The following is a 26,564-nucleotide window of genomic DNA, read 5'->3' on the forward strand; positions in this document are numbered from 1 at the left end:
CTCATTCTTCATTCTGCCTTCTTCCCATGTTCCTCTGGTCCTTGGATACCCCTGGCTGAAAGGACACAATCCCACGTTCGATTGGGTGACTGGCAAGGTAACTAGTTGGAGCCTTGAGTGTCATGCTAACTGCCTCAAGACTGCCTGTTCCCATTCTGTTCCCAGTCAGGTGATTGAGGCTAGACCCCCAGATTTGTCCCTGGTTCCCGAGACATATCACGATTTGGGGGAAGTGTTCAGTAAGCAGAGGGCTCTGTCACTCCCTCCCCACCGACCATATGACTGTGCCATAAACCTGTTCCCTGGAGCTGTCTATCCCAAGGGACGGTTATACAGCATCTCCCGACCTGAACGTGAGGCTTTGGAGACCTACATCAAGGAGTCCCTAGCGGCTGGTCTCATTCGTCCCTCATCATCACCTCTGGGGGCCGGATTCTTCTTTGTGGGTAAGAAGGATGGCTCTCTTCGACCGTGTATTGATTATCGGGGGTTGAATGATATCACGGTCAAGAACAAGTATCCCCTGCCCTTGATGAGCTCTGCCTTCGACTCCTTACAGGGTGCTACTGTGTTCACCAAGCTAGACCTACGCAATGCGTATCACCTGGTCCGGATCAGAGAGGGGGACGAGTGGTTGACGGGTTTCAATACACCGATGGGTCACTTCGAGTATCAGGTGATGCCGTTTGGACTGACCAATGCTCCAGCAGTGTTCCAGAGTATGGTGAATGACGTCCTGAGAGATATGATCGGTCTCTTTGTGTTTGTTTACCTGGATGACATTCTTATCTTCTCGAAGGAACCTTCCAGCCACGTCCAGCATGTCAGGCAGGTTCTGCAGCGATTGTTGGAGAATCGCCTGTTCGTGAAGGCCGAGAAGTGCGAATTTCACGCCCACACTACATCCTTCCTCGGGTACATCATCTCCAGGGGAGAGATCAGGATGGACCAGGAGAAGGTTAGGGCGGTTCTGGAATGGGCCCAGCCCGGTACGAGATTGCAGCTCCAGAGGTTTCTGGGGTTTGCGAATTTCTATCGCAGATTCATCCGGGATTACAGCCGTGTGGCCGCTCCTGTAACTGCCCTGACTTCCAGTACCAGGACCTTCAGTTGGAACCCTGAGGCGGACCGAGCGTTCCTGGATTTGAAGAGGCGATTCACCAACGCACCGATTCTCTCTCAACCTGACACGGCCCGTCAGTTCGTCGTGGAAAGTTTGCCGTGTCAGGTTGAGAGAGAATCGGTGCGTCTGATGTGGGGGTTGGCGCCATCCTGTCCCAGCGATGCTCCACTGACGGGAAACTCCATCCCTGCGCCTACTACTCTCGTCGTCTTTCGTCTGCGGAGAGGAACTACGATGTGGGTAACCGGGAGCTTCTCGCGGTGAAGCTTGCCTTGGAGGAGTGGCGCCACTGGTTGGAGGGGGCGGAGCAACCGTTTATTGTCTGGACCAACCACAAGAATCTTGCTTACGTGCAATCGGCTAGACGTCTCAACTCCCGTCAGGCCAGGTGGGCTTTGTTTTTCGGACGCTTAAATTTTTCCCTGACGTTCCGACCTGGGTCTAAGAACGGCAAGGCGGAAGCCTTGTCCCGGATGTTCTCCAAGACGGAGGAGAGTGGGGCCAAGACCGAGACGATTCTTCCCCGGAACTGTGTCGTGGGAGCAGTTATGTGGAGGATTGAGGAGGAGGTTATGGCGGCCCTTCGGACGCAGCCCGGTCCCGGTAACGGTCCACCCGGTCGTTTGGTTGTGCCTGAGTCGGTTCGTTCTGCTGTCCTCCAATGGTCCCACGCCAGCAAGATGGCTTGTCACCCTGGCGTGGCCCGGACGATGGCGTTAGTTCGCAGACGATTTTGGTGGCCGGCCATGGGAGAAGATACTCTGAGGTTTGTTGCTGCCTGTCCAGTGTGTGCGCAGAATAAGAGTGCCAACCGGCCCAGCTCTGGACTACTTCACCCCCTCCCGAGATCCTGGTTAGGGAGGTTTTCAGGGTCCACGGGTTGCCCAGTGACATAGTTTCCGACCGTGGCCCTCAGTTTACCTCTGCTGTCTGGAAGTCTTTCTGTTTGGCCATTGGAGCTACAGTCAGTCTCACATCTGGTTTTCACCCCCAATCTAATGGTCAGGCGGAGAGAGCCAACCAGAAGATGGAATCCATGCTACGCTGCCTTGTCTCCTCCAACCCCACCTCCTGGGTCTCTCAGTTGCCTTGGGTTGAGTATGCCCACAATACTCTCCCTACATCTGCCACTGGGATGTCTCCCTTCCAGTGCCTGTATGGCTACCAACCTCCCTTGTTTCCCTCTCAGGAGAAGGATCTCTCAGTGCCCTCTGTTCAGGCCCACATTCGTCGTTGCCACCGGACCTGGCATCGGGCCAGAAAGGCCCTCCTTAGAGTTTCTGACCGGTATCAGCTCCAGGCGAATCGTCGCCGGATTCCCGCCCCCACCTATACCATCGGAGATAGGGTCTGGTTGGCCACACGGGATCTTCCTCTGCGGACTGAGTCTAAGAAACTGTCACCGAAGTTCATTGGTCCGTTTGTGGTGGAGAAGGTGATCAATCCTGTGGCGGTTCGACTCAAGTTACCTAGAACGCTCAGAGTCTATCCCACCTTTCATGTCTCCTGCCTCAAGCCTGTTCTCCTCAGTCCTCTGTTACCCCCTCCGCCTCCTCCTCCTCCCCCTCGGATGATCGGAGGTGGTCCTGCCTACACGGTGCGCCGCATTATGGATTCCAGACGGCGGGGCCGGGGTTTCCAGTATCTCGTGGACTGGGAGGGGTATGGTCCTGAAGAGAGGAGTTGGATTCCTCGGCGCCAGATCCTGGATGCTGACCTCCTTCGTGACTTCTACCGCCTCCATCCTGGCGCTCCGGGTAGTCCGCCCGGTGGCGTTCGTCGGAGGGGGGGTACTGTCATGAACCCTGCATCCTGAGTCGGTTCCTGCCTGTGTTGCCATTTTTCTGCTCGGAATCTCCAGTTTCCTGAGGGTTCGTGAACGCTCCCGGCCTGGTTGCCGGGCGACATTGCTAGGCGGGAGATCTCCCGATTAACCGCACCTGCATCTCATCAGCGGTCTGCACACATGGTCCTGATCATCACCCTTCTTAAGCCCTGACCTGACATCCATTCCCTGCCGGATCATTAGCCATGAACAGTATGTTTGTCAGAGTATCAGCCTTGGAGTTTCTAGCGTTAGTTTTGTTGTTTTGCACCTTGTTGGCTTGCTGTGTACTTACCTCCGTTTTGTTTCTATCTGCAGTCAATCTCCCAGAACCTTCACCCAACCCCTGCCTGGTTGTCGGCGGCTGCCGAGCCATTCTTGGATCTACCACTGCACCTCCACCAACTCATCTCCGCCGTCCGCTCTGTCCCCTGGATTATTCTACATCGTTTTTTGAATCTGTTAAATAAATACTCACCTTCGTTTCAACTCACCTTGTCCTGGTCTGCTTCTGGGTTCTGGCTTAGTAAACCGTGACAGTTATATACCCTTTGTTAGCAGTGACACAGGTCAAACATTTTCTGTAAGTCTTCACAAGGTTTTCACACACTGTTGCTGGTATTTTGGCCCATTCCTCCATGCAGATCTCCTCTAGAGCAGTGATGTTTTGGGGCTGTCGCTGGGCAACACAGACTTTCAACTCCCTCCAAAGATTTTCTATGGGGTTGAGATCTGGAGACTGGCTAGGCCACTCTAGGACCTTGAAATGCTTCTTATGAAGCCACTCCTTCGTTGCCCGGGCGGTGTGTTTGGGATCATTGTCATGCTGAAAGACCCAGCCACGTTTCATCTTCAATGCCCTTGCTGATGGGAGGAGGTTTTCACTCAAAATCTCATGATACATGGCCCCATTCATTCTTTCCTTTACACGGATCAGTCGTCCTGGTCCCTTTGCAGAAAAACAGCCCCAAAGCATGATGTTTCCACCCCCATGCTTCGCAGTAGGTATGGTGTTCTTTGGATGCAACTCAGCATTCTTTGTCCTCCAAACACGACGAGTTGAGTTTTTACCAAAAAGTTCTATTTTGGTTTCATCTGACCATATGACATTCTCCCAATCCTCTTCTGGATCATCCAAATGCACTCTAGCAAACTTCAGACAGGCCTGGACATGTACTGGCTTAAGCAGGGGGACACGTCTGGCACTGCAGGATTTGAGTCCCTGGCGGCGTAGTGTGTTACTGATGGTAGGCTTTGTTACTTTGGTCCCAGCTCTCTGCAGGTCATTCACTAGGTCCCCCCGTGTGGTTCTGGGATTTTTGCTCACCGTTCTTGTGATCATTTTGACCCCACGGGGTGAGATCTTGCGTGGAGCCCCAGATCAAGGGAGATTATCAGTGGTGTTGTATGTCTTCCATTTCCTAATAATTGCTCCCACAGTTGATTTCTTCAAACCAAGCTGCTTACCTATTGCAGATTCAGTCTTCCCAGCCTGGTGCAGGTCTACAATTTTGTTTCTGGTGTCCTTTGACAGCTCTTTGGTCTTGGCCATAGTGGAGTTTGGAGTGTGACTGTTTGAGGTTGTGGACAGGTGTCTTTTATACTGATAACAAGTTCAAACAGGTGCCATTAATACAGGTAACGAGTGGAGGACAGAGGAGCCTCTTAAAGAAGAAGTTACAGGTCTGTGAGAACCAGAAATCTTGCTTGTTTGTAGGTGACCAAATACTTATTTTCCACCATAATTTACAAATTAATTTATAAAAAAATCCTACAATGTGATTTTCTGGAGAAAAAAAATCTCAATTTGTCTGTCATAGTTGACGTGTACCTATGATGACAATTACAGGCCTCTCTCATCTTTTTAAGTGGGAGAACTTGCACAATTGGTGGCTGACTAAATAATTTTTTCCCCACTGTATATGTATTCAGTAATGTAAATTATTCTATTAGAATATGTAATATGCATCAATATTCAAGGAAAGTCAAAAATTACTGTGTACTAACTTAACATGATGAACAGGAGTGACATTTACGTTAACGGGTGGCCAAAAATAGCTTTTTGAAAGCCATACCTCCAATCTGATAGGCTGCCACCTCTACAATATATTATTAAAAAGGTTAAAAATGTAACCCCTCCTATCACAAAAGGTTCCGGATTAAACCCTTTACACAGGGGTTCCTCAAATACCCTTTTTGAACTGGAAAGGTTCCACTGGAATGGCCACCCAAAAGGTTCTTCCAGGCACCTTTACTTCTACGAGTGTACAGCATTACTAGGTATTGCTCATGGCAAGAATCATTTTATTCCGCCATTGGAATCGTCCTGTTATATCTAACACCAAAGTGGAAATGTTTTGTCACTTCGGAATCTAAAGGGCTCATGTATCTACAGACCAGAACAGGCAGCAGACTTGAATTTAGAAACACTTAAGCTAAATATACTTCAGTTACAAATTTGGGCTTGCTTAGTCTGCCCTTACATTTTTATAGATGGTATTCCGAGAGGAGCAATCATTACAGCGTGTGAAACCACAGCATATGTTGTTTGGGCACTGTTGTTGATTGTGGCTAGTGTGTGTGCGTGTGTGTATGCCTGCGTGCATAGTAGTAACAACAGAAACATCTTTTTTTTGTGACACATCTCTTATATCCTTTCTGATTACAGGGTGAGCCTGGATTCCTAGGACCTCAGGGAGAACCAGGGCTCCCAGGACTACCAGGAACCAAGGTACGAATCAATTTGAACCATGTATATCATATGTAATATACTGTACAGTAGTGCGTGATTGGATGGCTAAACAGATGGGGGATTCTGGGTTGTTAAAGGAGGGTTACCCAAGAATGCTTTTAAAAGGTAATTAAAATGACAATCAGATCTATCACTGTCAAGGCCATTTTCCAATCTATCATTGTCATTGTCTGTCATGGTTATTTAGAACTTTTATAGATCTGTTTCTACAGTGTTTGGGCTTAGCTCCTGGGTGTCAATATCCAGGTCGAATTTGCCTGTAGACCAGATCTGGGATCAACCCCTCCATTACAACATGGTGTCATTGATAAGCCACAGAAAGTGAAGCTTTTGCGAAAAGTTAGGCATCAAGGTCTATTACCCATAAGTCAATACATTGCATTTAATGCAAAAATGTATGCGTCAACAGTATGCAAAAGAGTTTGAGATAAAGCTGCAATGGGTAAATTGGTGAGACTCAGACAGACACATAGACAGACAGACAGGCATGCAGGCAGGGAATCCCTGTACCACATTGTTATTGTATTGTTACCACTCTATTATGTACTGTATGTGGTGTACAACCAACAAACAATAATATATGATTACACTGAATTGAAGGGGTAACTGGGCAAAATAACATCTGTGAGTATCCATAAGTTGTTACCATACACAAAAAGAGTATTTGGATCTACTTAAAGGTCCCGAACAGTCAGTCTGGTTCCCATGTAAACTAGCCTTTTAAATGACTAGAACATCACCCAAAATAATTTTTTCCCGAAGTCTGAAAGACAGAGTGAGTGGGCGGGGAACTCACCTTGACTGACAGTTCTTTGAAAATGCCTATGTCAAGCAACATGGACGCAGTGAGCAGTGTTGCAGTGAGATTATCTCAAGCAAATTTACTGATACACAAAGCAACTCACGTCATGGTTTCACAAATTATGGGTTTATCCTGTTTGGTTATTGTAACAGCATCAATATAGGCTAAATGTTGGCTGTATAAGTTAGCTAGCTAGCCCAAATGGAATTGTCACCACTGTTTATCAAGCTACCTAGCTAGTTAATCTTGGACAATTTTTGTTGAAACTTTACAGAGTGAGGTCTTGGTACATTACATACATACAGTACCAGTCAAAAGTTTGGACACACCTACTCATTCAAGGAGTTTTCTTTATTTGTACTATTTTCTACATTGTAGAATAATAGTGAAGACATCAAAACTATGAAATAACACATATGGAATCATGTAGTAACCAAAAAAGTGTTAAACAAATCAAAATAGATTTTATATTTGAGATTCTTCAAAGTAGCCAACCTTTGCCTTGATTACAGATTTGCACAATCAAACAGCTTCACCTGGAATGCTTTTCTAACAGTCTTGAAGGAGTTCCCGCATATGCGAAGCACTTGTTGGCTGCTTTTCCTTCACTCTGCGGTCCAACTCATCCCAAACCATCTCAATTGGGTTGAGGTCGGGTGATTGTGGAGGCCAGGTCATCTGATGCAGCACTCCATCACTCACCTTCTTGGTAAAATAGCCATTACACAGTCAAATCAAATCAAATCAAATCACATTTTATTTGTCACATACACGTGTTTAGCAGATGTTATTGCGGGTATAGCGAAATGCTTGTGCTTCTAGCTCCGACAGTGCAGTAATATCTAACAAGTAATATCTAACAATTTCACAACATATACCAATACACACAAATCTAGTAAGGAATGGAATTTAAGAATATATATATATATATATGGGCAAGCAATGACAGAGCGGCATGGACTAAGATACAGTAGAATATTATAGAATAGAATACAGTATATACATCTGAGATGAGTAGTGCAAGATATGTAAACATTATTAAAATGACTAGTGTTCCATTTCTTAAAGTGGCCAGTGATTTCAATAGGCAGCAGCAGCCTCTAATATGCTAGTGATGGTCTGGAGGTGTGTTGGGTCATTGTCCTGTTGAAAAACAAATGATAGTCCCACTAAGCGCAAACCAGATAGGATGGCGTATCGCTGCTGAATGCTGTGGTAGCCAAGCTGGTAAAGTGTGCCTTGAATTCTAAATAAATCACTGACAGTGTCACCAGCAAAGCACCCCCACACCTTCACACCTTCTCCTCCATGCTGCACAGTGGGAACCACACATTAGGAGATAATCCGTTCACCTATTCTGCGTCTTACAAAGACACGGCAGTTGGAACCAAAAATCTCACATTTGGACTCATCAGACCAAAGGATAGATTTCCACCAGTCTAATGTTAATTGCTTGTGTTTCTTGGCCCAAGCAAGTCTCTCCTTCTTATTGGTGTTAGTAGTGGTTTCTTAGCAGCATTTCGACCATGAAGGCCTGATTCACGCAGTCTCCTCTCAACAGCTGATGTTGAGATGTGTCTGTTACTTGAACTCTGTGAAGTATTTATTTGGGCTGCAATCTGAGGTGCAGTTAACTCTAATTAACTTATCCTCTGCAGCAGAGGTAACTCTGGGTCTTCCTTTCCTTTGGTGATCCTCATGAGAGCCTGTCGTTTCTCTTTGCTTATCTGAGGTGTTCTTGCCATAATATGAACTTGGTATTTTACCAAATAGGGCTATCTTCTGTATACCCAACCTAACTTGTCACAACACAACTGATTGGCTCAAACGCATTAAGAAGGAAAGAAATTCCACAAATTAACTTTTAACAAGGCACACCTGTTCATTGAAATGAATTCCAGGTGACTACCTCATGAAGCTGTTTGAGAGAATGCCAAGAGTGTGGAAAGCTGTCATCAAGGCAAACGGTGGCTACTTTGAAGAATCTCAAATATACAATATGTTTTGATTTCTTTAATACTTTTTTGGTTACTACATGATTCCATATATGTTATTTCATAGTTTTGATTTCTTCGCTGTTATTCTACAATGTAGAAAATAGTACAAATAAAGAAAACCCCTTGAATGAGTAGGTGTGTCCAAACTTTTGACTGGTACTGTATATACACTGCTCAAAAAAATAAAGGGAACACTTAAACAACACAATGTAACTCCAAGTCAATCACACTTCTGTGAAATCAAACTGTCCAGTTAGGAAGCAACACTGATTGACAATAAATGTCACATGCTGTTGTGCAAATGGAATAGACAACAGGTGGAAATTATAGGCAATTAGCAAGACACCCCCAATAAAGAAGTGGTTCTTCAGGTGGTGACCACAGACCACTTCTCAGTTCCTATGCTTCCTGGTTGATGTTTTGGTCACTTTTGAATGCTGGCGGTGCTTTCACTCTAGTGGTAGCATGAGACGGAGTCTACAACCCACACAAGTGGCTCAGGTAGTGCAGCTCATCCAGGATGGCACATCAATGCGAGCTGTGGCAAGAAGGTATGCTGTGTCTGTCAGCATAGTGTCCAGAGCATGGAGGCGCTACCAGGAGACAGGCCAGTACATCAGGAGACGTGGAGGAGGCCGTAGGAGGGCAACAACCCAGCAGCAGGACCGCTACCTCCGCCTTTGTGCAAGGAGGAGCAGGAGGAGCACTGCCAGAGCCCTGCAAAATGACCTCCAGCAGGCCACAAATGTGCATGTGTCTGCTCAAACGGTCAGAAACAGACTCCATGAGGGTGGTATGAGGGCCCGACGTCCACAGGTGGGGGTTGTGCTTAAAGCCCAACACCGTGCAGGACGTTTGGCATTTGCCAGAGAACACCAAGATTGGCAAATTCGCCACTGGCGCCCTGTGCTCTTCACAGATGAAAGCAGGTTCACACTGAGCACGTGACAGACGTGACAGAGTCTGGAGACGCCGTGGAGAACGTTCTGCTGCCTGCAACATCCTCCAGCATGACCGGTTTGGCGGTGGGTCAGTCATGGTGTGGGGTGGCATTTCTTTGGGGGGCCGCACAGCCCTCCATGTGCTCGCCAGAGGTAGCCTAACTGCCATTAGGTACCGAGATGAGATCCTCAGACCCCTTGTGAGACCATATGCTGGTGCGGTTGGCCCTGGGTTCCTCCTAATGCAAGACAATGCTAGACCTCATGTGGCTGGAGTGTGTCAGCAGTTCCTGCAAGAGGAAGGCATTGATGCTATGGACTGTCTCGCCCATTCCCCAGACCTGAATCCAATTGAGCACATCTGGGACATCATGTCTCGCTCCATCCACCAACGCCACGTTGCTACACAGACTGTCCAGGAGTTGGCGGATGCTTTAGTCCAGGTCTGGGAAGAGATCCCTAAGGAGACCATCCGCCACCTCATCAGGAGCATGCCCAGGCGTTGTAGGGAGGTCATACAGGCACGTGGAGGCCACACACACTACTGAGCATCATTTTGACTTGTTTTAAGGACATTACATCAAAGTTGGATCAGCCTGTAGTGTGGTTTTCCACTTTAATTTTGAGGGTGACTCCAAATCCAGACCTCCATGGGTTGATACATTTGATTTCCATTGATAATTTGTGTGTGATTGTGTTGTCAGCACATTCAACTATGTAAAGAAAAAAGTATTTAATAAGATTATTTCATTCATTCAGATCTAGGATGTGTTGTTTAAGTGTTCCCTTTATTTTTTTGAGCAGTGTATATACAGTGCAATCGGAAAGTATTCAGACCCCTTGACTTTTTCACACATTTTGTTACGTTACAGACTTATTCTAAAATTGATTAAATAAAATAAAATCCTCAGTAATCTACACACAATACCCCATAGGTTTTTAGAAATTTTAGCAAATTGTTTTTAAAAAATCCTTATTTACATAAGTCTTCAGACCCTTTGCTATGAGACTTGAAGTTGAGCTCAGGTGCATCCTGTTTCCATTGATCATCCTTGAGATTTTTCTTGATTGGAGTCCACCTGTGGTAAATTCAATTGATTGGACATGATCTGGAAAGGCACACAGTTGACAGTGCATGTCAGAGCAAACACCAAATCATGAAGTCGAAGGAATTGTCCGTAGAACTCCGACACAGGATTGTGTTGAGGAACAGATCTGGGGAAGAGTACCAAAACATTTCTGCAACATTGAAGGCCCCCAAGAACACAGTGGCCTCCAAGACTCTTCCTAGAGCTGGCCACCCAGCCAAACTGAGCAATCGGGGGAGAAGGGCCTTTGTCAGGGAGGTGACCAAGAACCCGATGATCACTTTGACATAGCTCTAGAGTTCCTCTGTGGAGATGGGAGAACCTTCCAGAAGGACAACCATCTCTGCAGCACTCCACCAATCAGGCCTTTAAGGTAGAGTGGCCAGACGGAGGCCACTCCTCATTAAAAGGCACATGACAGCCTGCTTGGAGTTTGCCAAGAGGCACCTAAATACTCTTAGAGCATGAGAAACAAGATTCTCTGGTCTGATGAAACCAAGATTGAACTCTTTGGCCTGAATGCCAAGCTTCACATCTGGAGGAAACCTGGCACCATCCCTACGGCGAAGCATAGTGGTGGCAGCATCATGCTGTAGTGATGTTTTTCAGCGGCAGGGAGACTATTCAGGATCGAGGCAAAGATGAACCGAGCAAAGTACAGAGAGAACCTTGATGAAAACCTGCTCCAGAGCGCTCAGGACCTCAGACTGGGGCGAAGGTTCACCTTCCAACAGGACAACGACCCTAAGCACACAGCCAAGACAACGCAGGAGTGGCTTCAGGACAAGTCTCTGAATGTCCCTGAGTGGCCCAGCCAGTTCCCGAACTTGAACCCAATCTAACATCTCTGGAGAGACCTGAAAATAGCTGTGCAGCAACACGCCCCATCCAACCTGACAGAGCTTGAGAGGATATTCAGAGAAGAATGGGAGAAACTCCCCAAATACAGGTGTGCCAAGCTTGCAGCGTCATACCCAAAAAGACTCAAGGCTGTAATCGCTGCCAAAGGTGCTTCAACAAAGTACTGAGTAAAGGGTCTGAACACTTATGTAAATGTCATATTTCCGTTTTTAATTTTTTATGAATTAGCAAACATTTCAAAAAAACTGTTTTTGCTTTGTCATTATGTGGTATTGTGTGTAGATTGATGAGGGAAAAAAAAACAATTTAATACATTTTAGAATAAGGCTGTAAAGTAAATAAATTTGGAAAAAGTCAAGGGGTCTGAATACTTTCTGAAGACACTGTGTGTGTGTATATATGTGTGTATATGTGCGTGTGTGTATATATACAGTGGGGAGAACAAGTATTTGATACACTGCCAATTTTGCAGGTTTTCCTACTTACAAAGCATGTAGAGGTCTGTAATTTTTATCATAGGTACACTTCAACTGTGAGAGATGGAATCTAAAACAAAAATCCAGAAAATCACATTGTATGATTTTTAAGTAATTAATTTGCATTTTATTGCATGACATAAGTATTTGATACATCAGAAAAGCAGAACTTAATATTTGGTACAGAAACCTTTGTTTGCAATTACAGAGATCATACGTTTCCTGTAGGTCTTGACCAGGTTGGCACACACTGCAGCAGGGATTTTGGCCCACTCCTCCATACAGACCTTCTCCACATCCTTCAGGTTTCGGGGCTGTCGCTGGGCAATACGGACTTTCAGCTCCCTTCAAAGATTATCTATTGGGTTCAGGTCTGGAGACTGGCTAGGCCACTCCAGGACCTTGAGATGCTTCTTACGGAGCCACTCCTTAGTTGCCCTGGCTGTGTGTTTCGGGTCGTTGTCATGCTGGAAGACCCAGCCACGACCCATCTTCAATGCTCTTACTGAGGAAAGGAGGTTGTTGGCCAAGATCTCGCGATGCATGGCCCCATCCATCCTCCCCTCAATACGGTGCAGTCGTCCTGTCCCCTTTGCAGAAAAGCATCCCCAAAGAATGATGTTTCCACTTCCATGCTTCACGGCTGGGATGGTGTTCTTGGGGTTGTACTCATCCTTCTTCTTCCTCCAAACACAGCGAGTGGAGTTTAGACCAAAAAGGTCTATTTTTGTCTCATCAGACCACATGACCTTCTCCCATTCCTCCTCTGGATCATCCAGATGGTCATTGGCAAACTTCAGACGGGCCTGGACATGCCCTGGCTTGAGCAGGGGGACCTTGCGTGCGCTGCAGGATTTTAATCCATGACGGCGTAGTGTGTTACTAATGGTTTTCTTTGAGACTGTGGTCCCAGCTCTCTTCAGGTCATTGACCAGGTCCTGCCGTGTAGTTCTGGGCTGATCCCTCACCTTCCTCATGATCATTGATGCCCCATGAGGTGAGATCTTGCATGGAGCCCCAGACCGAGGGTGATTGACCGTCATCTTGAACTTCTTCCATTTTCTAATAATTGCGCCAACAGTTGTTGCCTTCTCACCAAGCTGCTTGCCTATTGTCCTGTAGCCCATCCCAGCCTTGTGCAGGTCTACAATTGTATCCCTGATGTCCTTACACAGCTCTCTGGTCTTGGCCATTGTGGAGAGGTTGGAGTCTGTTTGACTGAGTGTGTGGACAGGTGTCTTTTATACAGGTAACGAGTTCAAACAGGTGCAGTTAATACAGGTAATGAGTGGAGAACAGGAGGGCTTCTTAAAGAAAAACTAACAGGTCTGTGAGAGCCGGAATTCTTACTGGTTGGTAGGTGATCAAATACTTATGTCATTCAATAAAATGCAAATTAATTACTTAAAAATCATACAATGTGATTTTCTGGATTTTTGTTTTAGATTCCGTCTCTCACAGGTGAAGTGTACCTATGATAAAAACTACAGACCTCTACATGTTTAGTAAGTAGGAAAACCTGCAAAATCGGCAGTGTATCAAATACTTGTTCTCCCCACTGTATATATATATATATATATATATATATATATATATATATATATATATATATATATATATACAGTTGAAGTCAGAAGTTTACATACACTTAGGTTGGAGTCATTAAAACTAGTTTTTCAACCAATCCACACATTTCTTGTTAACAATCTATAGTTTTGGCAAGTCGGTTAGGATATCTACTTTGTGCATGACACAAGTAATTTTTACAACAATTGTTTACAGACAGATTATTTCACTTATAATTCACTGTAACACAATTCCATTGGGTCAGAAGTTTACATACACTAAGTTGACTGTGCCTTTAAACAGCTTGGAAAATTCCAGAAAATGACATCATGGCTTTAGAAGCTTCTGATAGGCTAATTGACATCATTTGAGTCAATTGGAGGTGTACCTGTGGATGTATTTCAAGGCCTACCTTCAAACTCAGTGCCTCTTTGCTTGACATCATGGGAAAATTAAAATAAATCAGCCAAGACCTAGGAAAAATTATTGTAGACCTCCACAAGTCTGGTTCATCCTTGGGAGCAATTTCCAAACACCTGAAGGTACCACATTCATCTGTACAAACAATAGTACGCAAGTATAGACACCATGGGACCACGCAGCCGTCATACCGCTCAGGAAGGAGATGCATTCTGTCTCTAGAGATGAACGTACTTTGGTGCGAAAAGTGCAAATCAATCCCAGAACAACAGCAAAGGACCTTGTGAAGATGCTGGAGGAAACAGGTACAAAAGTATCTATATTGTCACGATCGTCATACACAGAGGACCAAGGCGCAGCGTGGAATGCGAACATACTTTTAATTTGAATGACCACACGAACAAAACAACAAACGATACGAAACGTGAAGTCCTATGGTTACACAAACCCAAACGGAACAAGATCCCACAACACACTGTGGAAAACAGGCTGCCTAAGTATGGTACCCAATCAGAGACAACAAGCAACAGCTGATACACGTTGCCTCTGATTGAGAACCACACCGGCCAACATAGAAACAAAATACTAGATAATCACCCTAGTACACAAAACACATAGAAACAACACACCCTGGCTCAACATAACAGAGTCCCAGAGCCAGGGCGTGACAGTACCCCCCCCCCCCCCAAAGGCGTGGACTGCGACCGCGCCAAACATAAACCGAACAGGGGAGGGCCGGGTGGGCATTCCTCCTCGGAGGCGGTTCCGGCTCCGGGCATGACACCCACTCCCTCTCTAACCCCCCAAAGCGCCCCTGGTCCGGTCTGGCCCTGCTGGCCGGAGCTGGACTGAACACTGGTGGAGCGGATTGCTCTAGCTCCGGAGTGGAGCAGCTGACCGGTGCCGGACCAGGCACCGGTGGAACAGGCACGGGCTGTGCCGGACTGACGACGCGCACCACAGGCTTGGTGCGGGGAGCAGGGACGGGCCGAACCGGGCTGACGAAGCGCACCACTGGCTTGGTGCGGGGAGCAGGAACAGGCCGGACTGGGCTGACGACGCGCACCATTGGCTTGGTGCAGGGAGCAGGGACGGGCCGAACCGTGCTGACGAAGCGCACCACTGGCTTGGTGCGGGGAGCAGGAACAGGCCGGACCGGGCTAACGACGCGCACCACAGGCTTGGTGCGGGGAGCAGGGACGGGCCGAACCGGGCTGACGACGCGCACCACTGGCTTGGTGTGGGAAGCAGGAACGGGCCGGACCGGGCTGGCGACGCGCACCACTGGCTTGGTGCGAGGGGCAGGAACAGGCCGGACCGGGCTGGCGACGCGCACCACAGGCTTGGTGCGAGGGGCAGGAACATGCCGGACCGGGCTGGCGACGCGCACCACAGGCTCGGTGCGAGGGACAGGAACAAGCCGGACCGTACTGGGGACACACACCACTGGCCCTACGCGGGGATCAGGAACGGGCCGGACCGGACTGGCAACACACCCCAGTACCTCTCGCCGTGCCTCTACATCCTCCTTCCCCCTGGTGACCAGTGACTCCCATAACCTGGCGGCCTCCTGCTGCCCTGTCGTCCACGGCGTGAGCCCCCCCCCTAAAAAATTTCTGGGCGTCTCTCCTCCCCGTGGGCCAGGCCTCCATGGCTCTCGCCAGACTCTCGCTCCTCTGCTCCCAAGTCCAGCCTCCCTCCTCCTCCCGCGGCTTGACCCAGTCGAGGTGGATATCCGCTAGATTCACCTCTGGCGTTGGCTCCTGGACATGCTGCTTGGTCCAGTTAGGGTGGGATCTTCTGTCACGATCGTCATACACAGAGGACCAAGGCGCAGCGTGGAATGCGAACATACTTTTAATTTGAATGACCCCACGAACAAAACAACAAACGATACGAAACGTGAAGTCCTACGGTTACACAAACCCAAACGGAACAAGATCCCACAACACACTGTGGAAAACAGGCTGCCTAAGTATGGTTCCCAATCAGAGACAACAAGCAACAGCTGATACACGTTGCCTCTGATTGAGAACCACACCGGCCAACATAGAAACAAAATACGAGATAATCACCCTAGCACACAAAACACATAGAAACAACACACCCTGGCTCAACATAACAGAGTCCCAGAGCCAGGGCGTGACATATATCCACAGTAAAACGAATCCTATATCGACATAACCTGAAAGGCCGCTCAGCAAGAAAGAAGCCACTGCTCCAAAACCGGCATAAAAAAGCCAGACCACGGTTTGCAACTGCACATGGGGACAAAGATCGTACTTTTTGGAGAAATGTCCTCTGGTCTGATGAAACAAAAATAGAACTTTTGGGCCATAATGACCATCGTTAAGTTTGGAGGAAAAAGGGGGACGCTTGCAAGCCGAAAAACACCATCCCAACCGTGAAGCACGGGGGTGGCAGCATCATGCTGTGGGGGTGCTTTGCTGCAGGAGGGACTGGTGCACTTCACAAAATAGATGGCATCATGAGGAAGGAAAATTATGAGGATATATTGAAGCAACATCTCAAGACATCAGTCAGGAAGTTAAAGCTTGGTCGCAAATGGGTCTTCCAAATGGACAATGACCCCAAGCACACTTCCAAAGTTGTGGCAAAATGGCTTAAGGACTACAAAGTCAAGGTATTGGAGTGGCCATCACAAAGCCCTGACCTCAATCCTATAGAACATTTGTGGGCAGAACTGACAAAGCATGTGCAAGCTCGTGAAAGGCTACCCGAAACGTTTGACCCAAGTTAAACAATTGAAAGGCAATGCTACCAAATACTAATTGAGTGTATGTAAACTTCTGACCCACTGGGAATGTGATGAAAGAAATAAAAGCTGAAATAAATCATTCTCTCAATAAATCATTCTCTGCAATAAAATTCAAATTATTGCTTAAAAATCATACAATGTGATTTTCTGGATTTTTGATACAAATTACAGACCTCTACATGCTTTGTAAGTAGGAAAACCTGCAAAATCGGCAGTGTATCAAATACTTGTTCTCCCCACTGTATATATATATATACTGTCAGACAATATTCATATATCATGAATAATATTGATGTCAATATGTTCACATGCCATGAGTTTTGGGCAACCCCTGCTTTTGTTCCATGCTGGCTGAAAACCTAGCTAACCAGTAACTAGCTAACACCAGACACAGATGAAAGCACGTATTCAGGTAATCAACTCAATTAGAACAGGTACCTCCCAAATGAATCATTTGTGTCAGCTCCAGCTCTGAGTTACATTCATCTTAACTTCTAAATGAAAAAAAGCACTTCTTTACATTCAACAGTTTTAATTCAAATTAACCATGGTATTGTGAAGATTTCAGGAGCTTTGTGCTCCCATCTGCTTCTTGCTCAGCTATGAGCTTCTCTGCCAGCTCCCCAAGCCAGCAGAGTTTAAGGGACAATAAACTAACCAACATACCAGATTAACTACAACGACATTCTCAGTAACGGTTATATAAACTTTTTACTTTTACATGTGGTTGTTTTTCTACCTTAGTAGATTTGTTTGAGTGTATGTCAGTTCTAGCTATTTGACTTGCGTTTATACTATAGTATATCGCATGTAAATGTTTTATTTCCAATTAACAATAGCATAACAGAGATTTCGGTAGTCTCTCTCTCTCTCTCTCTCTCTCTCTCTCTCTCTCTCTCTCTCTCTCTCTCTCCCTTCCTTAACTTCAGGACTGGAAGCAATCACGTAGAACATTAGCCAACCAATAGACCTGGGTATTACAGTTTTTCTGAATTGCTAAAACACTAAACCCCATTCTCTGAACCAAATGCTCAGTGGCCTAAACCCATTTGTCGAATCAATCACTCTTTTTGCAAAACTCTAAACACATTCTCACTCACTAAAACACATTTCGCACTGTGATGCACTTGTGTTACAAAATGGTAAACACAGGCGGCAAAAGTTAAACACAACTACAACACAGTTGTCATCGTTTACACACAACGACTCCAAATTGTTCAGACTTGTTTCTAATGATGTGATCAAACCAATTGTACAGAATATAAGCCAGTTCAGAGTGCACAGGTGGCACAGGTGCGTTGAATGTTGATACCAACAATGGATGGAAACAATCTGAGAGGCAGAGGAGGAAGAGTACGTGTAAGAGGTGGTGGACGAGGAGGAAGAGTACGAGGACGAGGAAGAGCAAGACCAAGACCAAGACCAAGAACAGTAATTTCAAAAGAAATTCGAGCAACTGTGATAGACCATGTTGTTGTTCATGGAATGACAATGAGGGACGCAGGACAAAGAGTACAACCCAATTTGAGCAGATTCTCTGTGGCCACCATAATCAGGACATTCAGAGAAGAGAACAGGTAATTGTTTCTTTTTATTTTGGTCATTGAAAGTTTACTGGATACATTTGATTCAGTACATCACTTTGTCAATAGAAAGGGGACTGGGTAAATAATTTTAAAAAAAATCTTAACATACAATATTTTACGTATAGAAGTAATGTCCATTACTATTTTTACTGTATGTATAAGTTTGTAACTGCATTTTCCCTTTTTGTAGAATTGCAAGAGTACCACATGAGGGTGGAAGGCCTGCTATGTTCTACCAACAGCAAGAGGCTCTCATTGTTAATATGGTCCTTCAAAACAATGCCATCCGACTGCGTGAAATACAGCAAAGAGTTGTTGAACACAATGTAAACTTTGAAGGAATCAACAGTGTCAGCCTTTCTACCATTGACCGTGTCCTCCAGCGCAACAGGGTACGCATGAAGCAAGTGTACAGAGTACCCTTTGAGCACAACTCAGAAAGGGTCAAATATCTACGATTTCAGTATGTGCAAGTAAGTGTACACTCAGACACTTTCAGCGCTGATGCTTACAGTACAATGCTATGCTACTAGCCTACTGTTACTGTAAACTGCACTATATTGTAGTGTATGTAAATCAGGAGTGCATACAAATGCACTTTTGCAGAAGTCTGTCTTTCTGTATCACTTACTAAACTTTCTAAACTACTTATTTATCTATTTTTATATATAGAGAGTGTTTGAATTGGATTCCATGGAAAGGCCCCATGAATACATTTTTGTAGATGAAGCAGGGTTCAATCTGGCGAAGAGGAGAAGGAGAGGCAGGAACATAATTGGCCAACGTGCCATTGTGGAAGTCCCTGGCCAGCGTGGTGGCAATGTCACCCTTTGTGCAGCCATAAGTAATCGTGGGGTTCTCCACCGTCATGCAACCCTGGGGCCATATAACACTGAACATCTTCTTACATTTCTGGGTGGTCTTCGGGAGGTTTTGTTTGAGCGTGAGCAGCAGGATCATCAGCAGGCAGTGCATCCTGTCTATGTCGTGGTTTGGGACAATGTCAGCTTTCACAGTGGTGTCCGGATACGCAAGTGGTTCAACATCAACCAGCGATTCATAAATGTTTGCCTTCCACCATACAGCCCTTTCCTCAACCCAATAGAATTGTTTTTCTCTGCGTGGCGGTGGAAGGTCTATGACCGAAACCCATATACCAGGGAAAATCTCTTACAGGCAATGGGCTAATTTGTGATGACATAGGTGTGGAGTGTTGTCAAGGCTAGATCCGGCACCCCAGAGGGTTTTCCCCCCGTTGCCTGGCAAGGGACAACGTTGCCTATGATGTGGACAAAGTCCTCTGGCCGGAACCAGCACAAAGACGTGATGCTGAGGCAGAATGAATCTCTCATTGACTTTGATTTCGCAGTTGCACAACATTTTTGAGTGTACTGTAATTTGCTTTTCATTTAGAGTTTTCTTTGTTCTTTGGGCTTTTGCAGTTGGACTACTGTATTTTTATGCAAGTGCTGAATATACAGACATTCAATACTGTATTACTTGCAGTACTTACAGTATACAATATATTCACTGTACTAAGTTGTGATTAATATACTTTTTGTTTTAATTGCAAAATGCGTTTACTATATACAATAAAAATAAAATTCTGTAACTACATGCCCTGGACGCTGTGTTCTCAATTGTTTTATGTAGTGTCTAATGAACGCTCTGTAGTGTTTATATATTGACTGGCTGTGTGTATGGTCTGAAAGCATTGTATGATTTTGAGCACAGAGTAAATGGTTTTGAGGCGATTGTTTGTTTTTGCCAGAAGAGTCAGAGGTTTTGTGAATGTAGTTTGACGATTTGGTTTTGTGTTTAAAGTTTGGAGAAAATGGGTGAAGGTTTCAAAAAATGTGTCTTAGCAATCGAGAAAAACTGTATTGCTGAGCGATTAGTTCATTTTGAGGTCGGTTCGGTTTGTAATGTTTTTTTTCATTAAATAAAAGAATGACCTCATAGAAATAGAATGAATATTCTAATTCTATGGTTATCAATGTTTGGCATGACACCAAATAAAAAAGCCAGGTAGGAGTTATGACAGGGTAAGAACCAAACTGTTGGTCGGTGTTTCCCAGGGGACCCTAATCATATTTGAATAGATTTTAAAAGATTTTAGAATAGGCTATCTGATTCAGAAAATGCTACCACTGGTAGCAACCTGTATTAGCGCTAATGTTCGCTTTGCACTAGCTAATGCATTTAGCTAAATGGCATTTAGCTAGCCAGCTAGCTAGTTAGCGATTAGAATTAGCAATTAACATTATTTTAGGCACATGCCAGCACATGCCAGCAGAGAACAAGATACACAAACTAATAGTATAATAGAGCAAACATGTGGATTCAAATGTAGAAGCAATATGGAAAGCATCATCGTTCTTGTTTTAAAATAATATGTTGAGTGCATGAATTGACAGCATGTTGAGAGAATAAACAGCGTGAACGAACTGTGTGCTGCCTGCTTGAGTGACAGGGGGTGGGGTTTGGTGTGTGTGGCCAGGAAACTGGAACCAAGCAGCCTCTTGTTTGAGCAGTGTAGAGAAGAGTGTTGCGGCGAAATATTGTTACGCATTTAATTTTGCGGGGGATTTTCTTTTAGTCGCACGGGTGCTCCCAAAATAAAACTCCAGGTTGCACAGCAAAATATTTCATTGCATATGCGACCAAATTGATTGCACTTTAGAGCCCTGGGTCCAGGGTGTTAGAGTGCTGCATGTGCACATACCAACTCAGACTCAAAAATACAATCTGAGACGCAACCACATGCACTTTGAGGTTCGCAGACCAGGCGGCCTAAGCGCACATAATCTGCAGCTGGATGCTTGTCCAGGCAGTAGGAGCTAGCCAGCCAGACAACCATCTAACAGTATCTCTGTGCTCCCCAAGGAGTCATCCTATTTAGCTATGCTGCAAAGCTGTCTGTTGAAATTACAATTTTAATCCTTAATTAAAAGTCTAAGCCGGGAGAGGGGGGGTTCTACTAAACTGACATATGGAATTGTTTTAAGATGGTCATACCAAGGATCATTTTGCTATTAGATTTTGAAACAAATTAGCCCATAGAAAAGCATTGAATAACAAATAGCTTCATTATATGGATAAACAGATAGTAAAACATTTTTATCAAAAGGAAGTTTGCTCTGCAGTGTATGTCCTATATCTGAGAGACATAAGAAAGATCAGGAGACTTAAAAAAACAAAATAATGTTGTACATATATTTAACCCCTTATTTTAGCCATTTTAGGCACTAAACTATCTCCATGTATACTTCCATTCATTTTTTAAACTGGTACCCGGCTACCTTCAGACTAGTCTTGTGAGGCTTGTAGGCGTCCTAGATCAAAACAACCGACATGTAGAGAAACGGCAATGTGAAACGGTCTATGACTCTGTCATACAGTACACGCTTTTAGTTTTTGTTGTCCTAGGCTACCTGGCTAAAATGCTTGCTCGCTAGGCCAGCTAGTAAACATTTGCCTATTACATCTAGCTACATATTGAACTTCCATCCTCTCAAGCCAGGGGCACAATGTATGAATTTATGGTTGGATCAGAATCACCGTTATAATCATTGGCCAGTTTGGAGAATTAAGTAAAACCAGAAGTCCAAATTCCTATCTCCAGCCATGGCTAATTTAGGAAAGGCCCGATTTTAGCTAGCTAGCTAGACACTGGAGGACAACAACACAACAATTTACATTTTTTTCTGTAAATGACATTTGCCTTTAGATGTGATTGGTGTGAAGCCAAATCCAAACATGACAGATGTGCTTTTTGTGCCCGTAAACCTCGTATTTAGAAACATAAAAAACAATTGTTTTTCCCATTTTGTTTCATTTGATGAAAAACCAAGCATAGCCTCCCCTCCTCTCAATGAAGTCTGTTTATTTTTTGTCCTGCCCAATGCATTCGCCAAGTAGTCAAGACTATCATAAAGGGTTTGGCTCATGAGACCTTGTTGAAATAAATCTTAATCACCAAAGCTTTATTAAAAGGGATTATCCCCTTTTTTTATCTATGTAGGCTATTGTACATTATTTTAGCTAGTTCCTGATTATTTTGGATGTGCGCAGAAAACCCTAAATTTAGGCTATATGCCCAACATGGAACGAGAGATGAGATGATCCGATGACACTGACATTTAGAAATATTTCAGTTATTTTCCTGTAACAATTGCTTGTTTTCCGTTTGGTTTTATAAAAAAACAAGCCCTTATAGGCTACCCTTACTATAACGAAAGCTGGTTCAACAGCAACGTGTCTGGTCTGGTGTCTTTCTTATCTTGGCCATGCATTAGCCAAGTAGCCTATCCATAAAAGTTTTCTAAATGGTCTACTCATGAGGCTTTTGCCATCATGCTTTTGCAATATTCACAATTCACATAAGCTTACCTGCAGTGCACAGGCTACTCCACTTGGCTTGTATCCATCCACATTTCCAAAGAGCGCCTCTTGTCCGGTTACCAAATACGCGCTCCTCCAAACATATTCAAATTATTCAGTCCTATAACACCATATCAACGGTAGGCCTAGGCTATATCTTGCTTATTGAGAACGTGCCGCACACATACAGTTGTGGTCAAACGTTTTGAGAATGACACAAGTATTGGTCTTCACAAAGTTTGCTGCTTCAGTGTTTCAAGATATTTTTGTCAGATGTTACTATGGTACACTGAAGTATAATTACAAGCATTCCATAAGTGTCAAAGGCTTTTATTGACAATTACATTAAGTTTATGCAAAGAGTCAATATTTGCAGTGTTGACCCTTCTTTTTCAAGACCTCTGCAATCTGCCCTGGCATGCTGTCAATTAACTTCTGGGCCACATCCTGATTGATGGCAGCCCATTCTTGCATAATCAATGCTTGGAGTTTGTCAGAATTTGTGGGGTTTTGTTTGTCCACCCGCCTCTTGAAGATCGACCACAAGTTCTCAATGGGATTAAGGTCTGGGGAGTTTCCTGGCCATGGACCCAAAATGTCAATGTTTTGTTCCCCGAGCCACTTAGTTATCACTTTTGCCTTATGGCAAGGTGCTCCATCATGCTGGAAAAGGCATTGGTCGTCACCAAACTGTTATTGGATGGTTGGGAGAAGTTGCTCTCTGAGGATCTGTTGGTACCATTCTTTATTCATGGCTGTGTTCTTAGGCAAAATTGTGAGTGAGCCCACTCCCTTGGCTGAGAACCTTGTCTTCTCTGGACAAGCTTTTTTCCGGATGCCCCAAACAATCGGAAAGGGGATTCATCAGAGAAAATGACTTTACCCCAGTCCTCAGCAGTCCAATCCCTGTACCTTTTGCACAATATCAGTCTGTCCCTGATGTTTTTCCTGGAGAGAAGTGGCTTCCTCGCTGCCCTTCTTGACACCAGGCCTTCCTACAAAAGTATTCTCCTCACTGTGCGTGCAGATGCACTCACACCTGCCTGCTGCCATTCCTGAGCAAGCTCTGCACTGGTGGTGCCCCGATCGCGCAGCTGAATCAACTTTAGGAGAAGGTCCTGGAGCTTGCTGGACTTTCTTGTGCGCCCAGAAGCCTTCTTCACAACAATTGAACCTCTCTCCTTGAAATTCTTGATGATCCGATAAATGGTTGATTTAGGTGCAATCTTACTAGCAGCAATATCCTTGCCTGTGAAGCCCTTTTTGAGCAAAGCAATGATGACGGCACGTGTTTCCTTGCAGGGAAACATGGTTAACAGAGGAAGAACAATGATTTCAAACACCACCCTCCTTTTAAAGCTTCCAGTCTGTTATTCTAACTCAATCAGCATGACAGAGTGATCTCCAGTCTTTTGTGGCAGGGCTGAAATGCAGTGGAAATGTTTTTTGGGGATTTTGCAAGAGGGACTTTGCAATTAATTGCAATTAATCTGATCACTCTTCATAACATTCTGGAGTATATGCAAATTGCCATCATAAAAACTGAGGCAGCGGACTTTGTGAAAATGTATATTTGTGTCATTCTCAAAACATTTGACCACGACTGTACAATACAATTTACGGGAGCCTAGTATTTTTTATTTGAGGAGAAGTGCAATGCGTAAAGGCCTAGGCTACTCGTTGAAGCCAATTACAACAATGTTGACTGTCAGACACAGCCATTTTTATGCATTGCGTATTATATTTTGCATTGTATTATGTATGTTATACTTGGTTGGGGACTGTGGTATGTGGTTGTCTCGTCTGGCTATCTTAAGATGAATGCACTAGCTGTGGGTCACTCTGGATGGGAGCATCTGCTGAGTGACTAAATTGTAATGTAAATGTTGTGCTATGTATATTTATGTATATTATGTATTTTATGTTGTGTTGTTTCCTGTTTGGACCCCAGGAAGAGTAGCCACTGCCTCGGCAGCAGCTAATTAGCGATCCTAATAAATACTAAATACTAAAAATATTGAGCAAACACTGAATGTATTTTCTTTACTGTTGCTATTACTCGTTACTGTAGCCTAGGCTATTTAATAAACTGTAAAAATCCACAGTGGACTTGGAGTTGATGATGACGCAAAGACTGTCAATTACCTACAGAACTTGAGACAACGGCATGCAGTATTAAGCAAGTGAGTGGCCAAGCCCTCGTCACACTTAAAATGTATTTATTCATCAAAACCCAGCCCTTTCATGCCACCGCTAGCTATTGCGCTCATAATTGCCGCAGTATAAAGCAAAAATATTTCTGACACCCCCAGACCTATAGCCCTACTGCCAGCTCTAAGATTTGCCATTGCATTAGATTTGTTAGAATAGAGCCCAGTGTGTGCATTCATGTAATGATGAGATGGGAGATCCATCCATGGGTAAAGGGGTCAGCGAGAGATAGAGCCCTCCAGGCCCCAATTCCTGAAAGTGTCTTTCTTCTCCACTGTCTCCAGGGCGAGCGAGGGGAACTTGGCCCACCAAGCAAAGGAGAGCGGGGCGAGATTGGACCGCCCGGTCAAAAGGTCAGTGTTGTGGTTAACCCGGGGGGAGGGTGATTGCGGGGAAGCTGGCTTGGGACACAAGAGAGAGAGACCATTCATTGATGTTATTCGAGAGGCACACATTTTAGTTTCAAGCAAGTGCATGTTATTTTTCTAACATTCTAAGCTCTACCTTTTGGATCATTGGTACAGTATTTGCTGCACTCTAGTGGCTTTTATGTTTCCAAACATGCAAGATGAAGCAAGCCTTCAGTTCACAGTTGACTAGGAAGTTTCTGATAGACTAGGAAGTAGACCAGGAAGATTCAATGAATGAAGGGTTTTCCAAACTTTGACCAATTGTAGAGGTCTTCCTTATTACACATTGATTAAGGAACATATTCTGTTTTGTATGCATTCAGAGCACTGGCTTAAATCGACAAAAGTTTTCTAGCCAGGGTAAAGTTGAAGAATGTCACACCTCAGATGTCATTGCTGCTAATGTAGTGCACTTTGTAAGGACAAAGATGGCTGAATTAGTGATTATCATACCAGTAAATATTCGTTTGGAATGAGAGTGGGAACAGAAAAAACTGGGTTTTAGGTTTTCCTCTGGGCCCAAACAGTGGGTATAAACACAAGAGTAAATGTACAGTATGAGTTTACCATTGTTTATGCATGGCAGCTACCCTACAGGTGGTTTTTGTTCCAGACTAAAACAGGGACAGGGCCCCACAGCATTGACAGCCTTTTCAAATGGAGTACCAAAGGGAATAAACCCTCCATTTGCATTTACTGGAGATCAAATAAACAGAATTTGATTGGATTTCTTATTATGCCAAAAGGTCATTGAATTTGATGAAGCAAACATGAAAAACTTTATCAAGAATAAACTTCTGGTTAGCCTTCCATGCCACCTTTGGTTTAATATGATATTCCTCTGTGATGTGGACTAGAAAATGTTTAAAGTCACAATATGTAATGTATTTGATAGCCTTGTCTTACTATCAAAAGTGTCTGTTCATACTGAGGGGTCATGTGGTGACTTACTACTCCACTGTTGCTCCTTGTCTCCTGCAGGGAGGGCCAGGAGAGGCAGGGAACCCAGGCCCTAGAGGTTCAAAGGTCATTGCATGACTGCTAATTATTATTATTACTATTATTATTATTATTATTATTATTATTATTATTATTATTATTATTACTACAAATCTACTGTTGCCCTTCTCAATCATATGTATGGCTGATGATGCTTGGCCAACATTGATATATTGAGGAATTACACAATTACAATTACAAAGTGCACACTGCACATTCCCAATGAGTAAATGTTCATGTGGAAAAGATAACAAAATATTGTTTTCAGCAAATGGATAATGTATTATTCTACTCTGTTCTAAGCCACTGTAGGTCTAAGTTTGTGATAAATGACTGTACTCCATG

The 26,564-nt window shown here is 44.6% G+C and overlaps 1 protein-coding gene across 1 annotated transcript in view; it reads left to right on the top strand.

The window, feature by feature from the left end:
- LOC311132386 (uncharacterized protein) overlaps positions 1-26,564 on the top strand; it is a gene marked incomplete at both ends in the record, with an annotated part of 161,782 nt that overhangs the window by 101,737 nt on the left and 33,481 nt on the right. The window contains 3 exons of the mRNA XM_084165651.1: positions 5,617-5,679; positions 25,095-25,163; positions 26,202-26,246. Coding sequence (XP_084021777.1) covers positions 5,617-5,679; positions 25,095-25,163; positions 26,202-26,246 — 177 coding nt within the window. The remainder of the gene's footprint in view (positions 1-5,616; positions 5,680-25,094; positions 25,164-26,201; positions 26,247-26,564) is intronic.

The sequence above is a fragment of the Coregonus lavaretus genome (genome assembly GCF_964263955.1).
Source record: "Coregonus lavaretus genome assembly, chromosome: 7".
In the NCBI taxonomy this organism is placed as follows: domain Eukaryota; kingdom Metazoa; phylum Chordata; class Actinopteri; order Salmoniformes; family Salmonidae; genus Coregonus; species Coregonus lavaretus.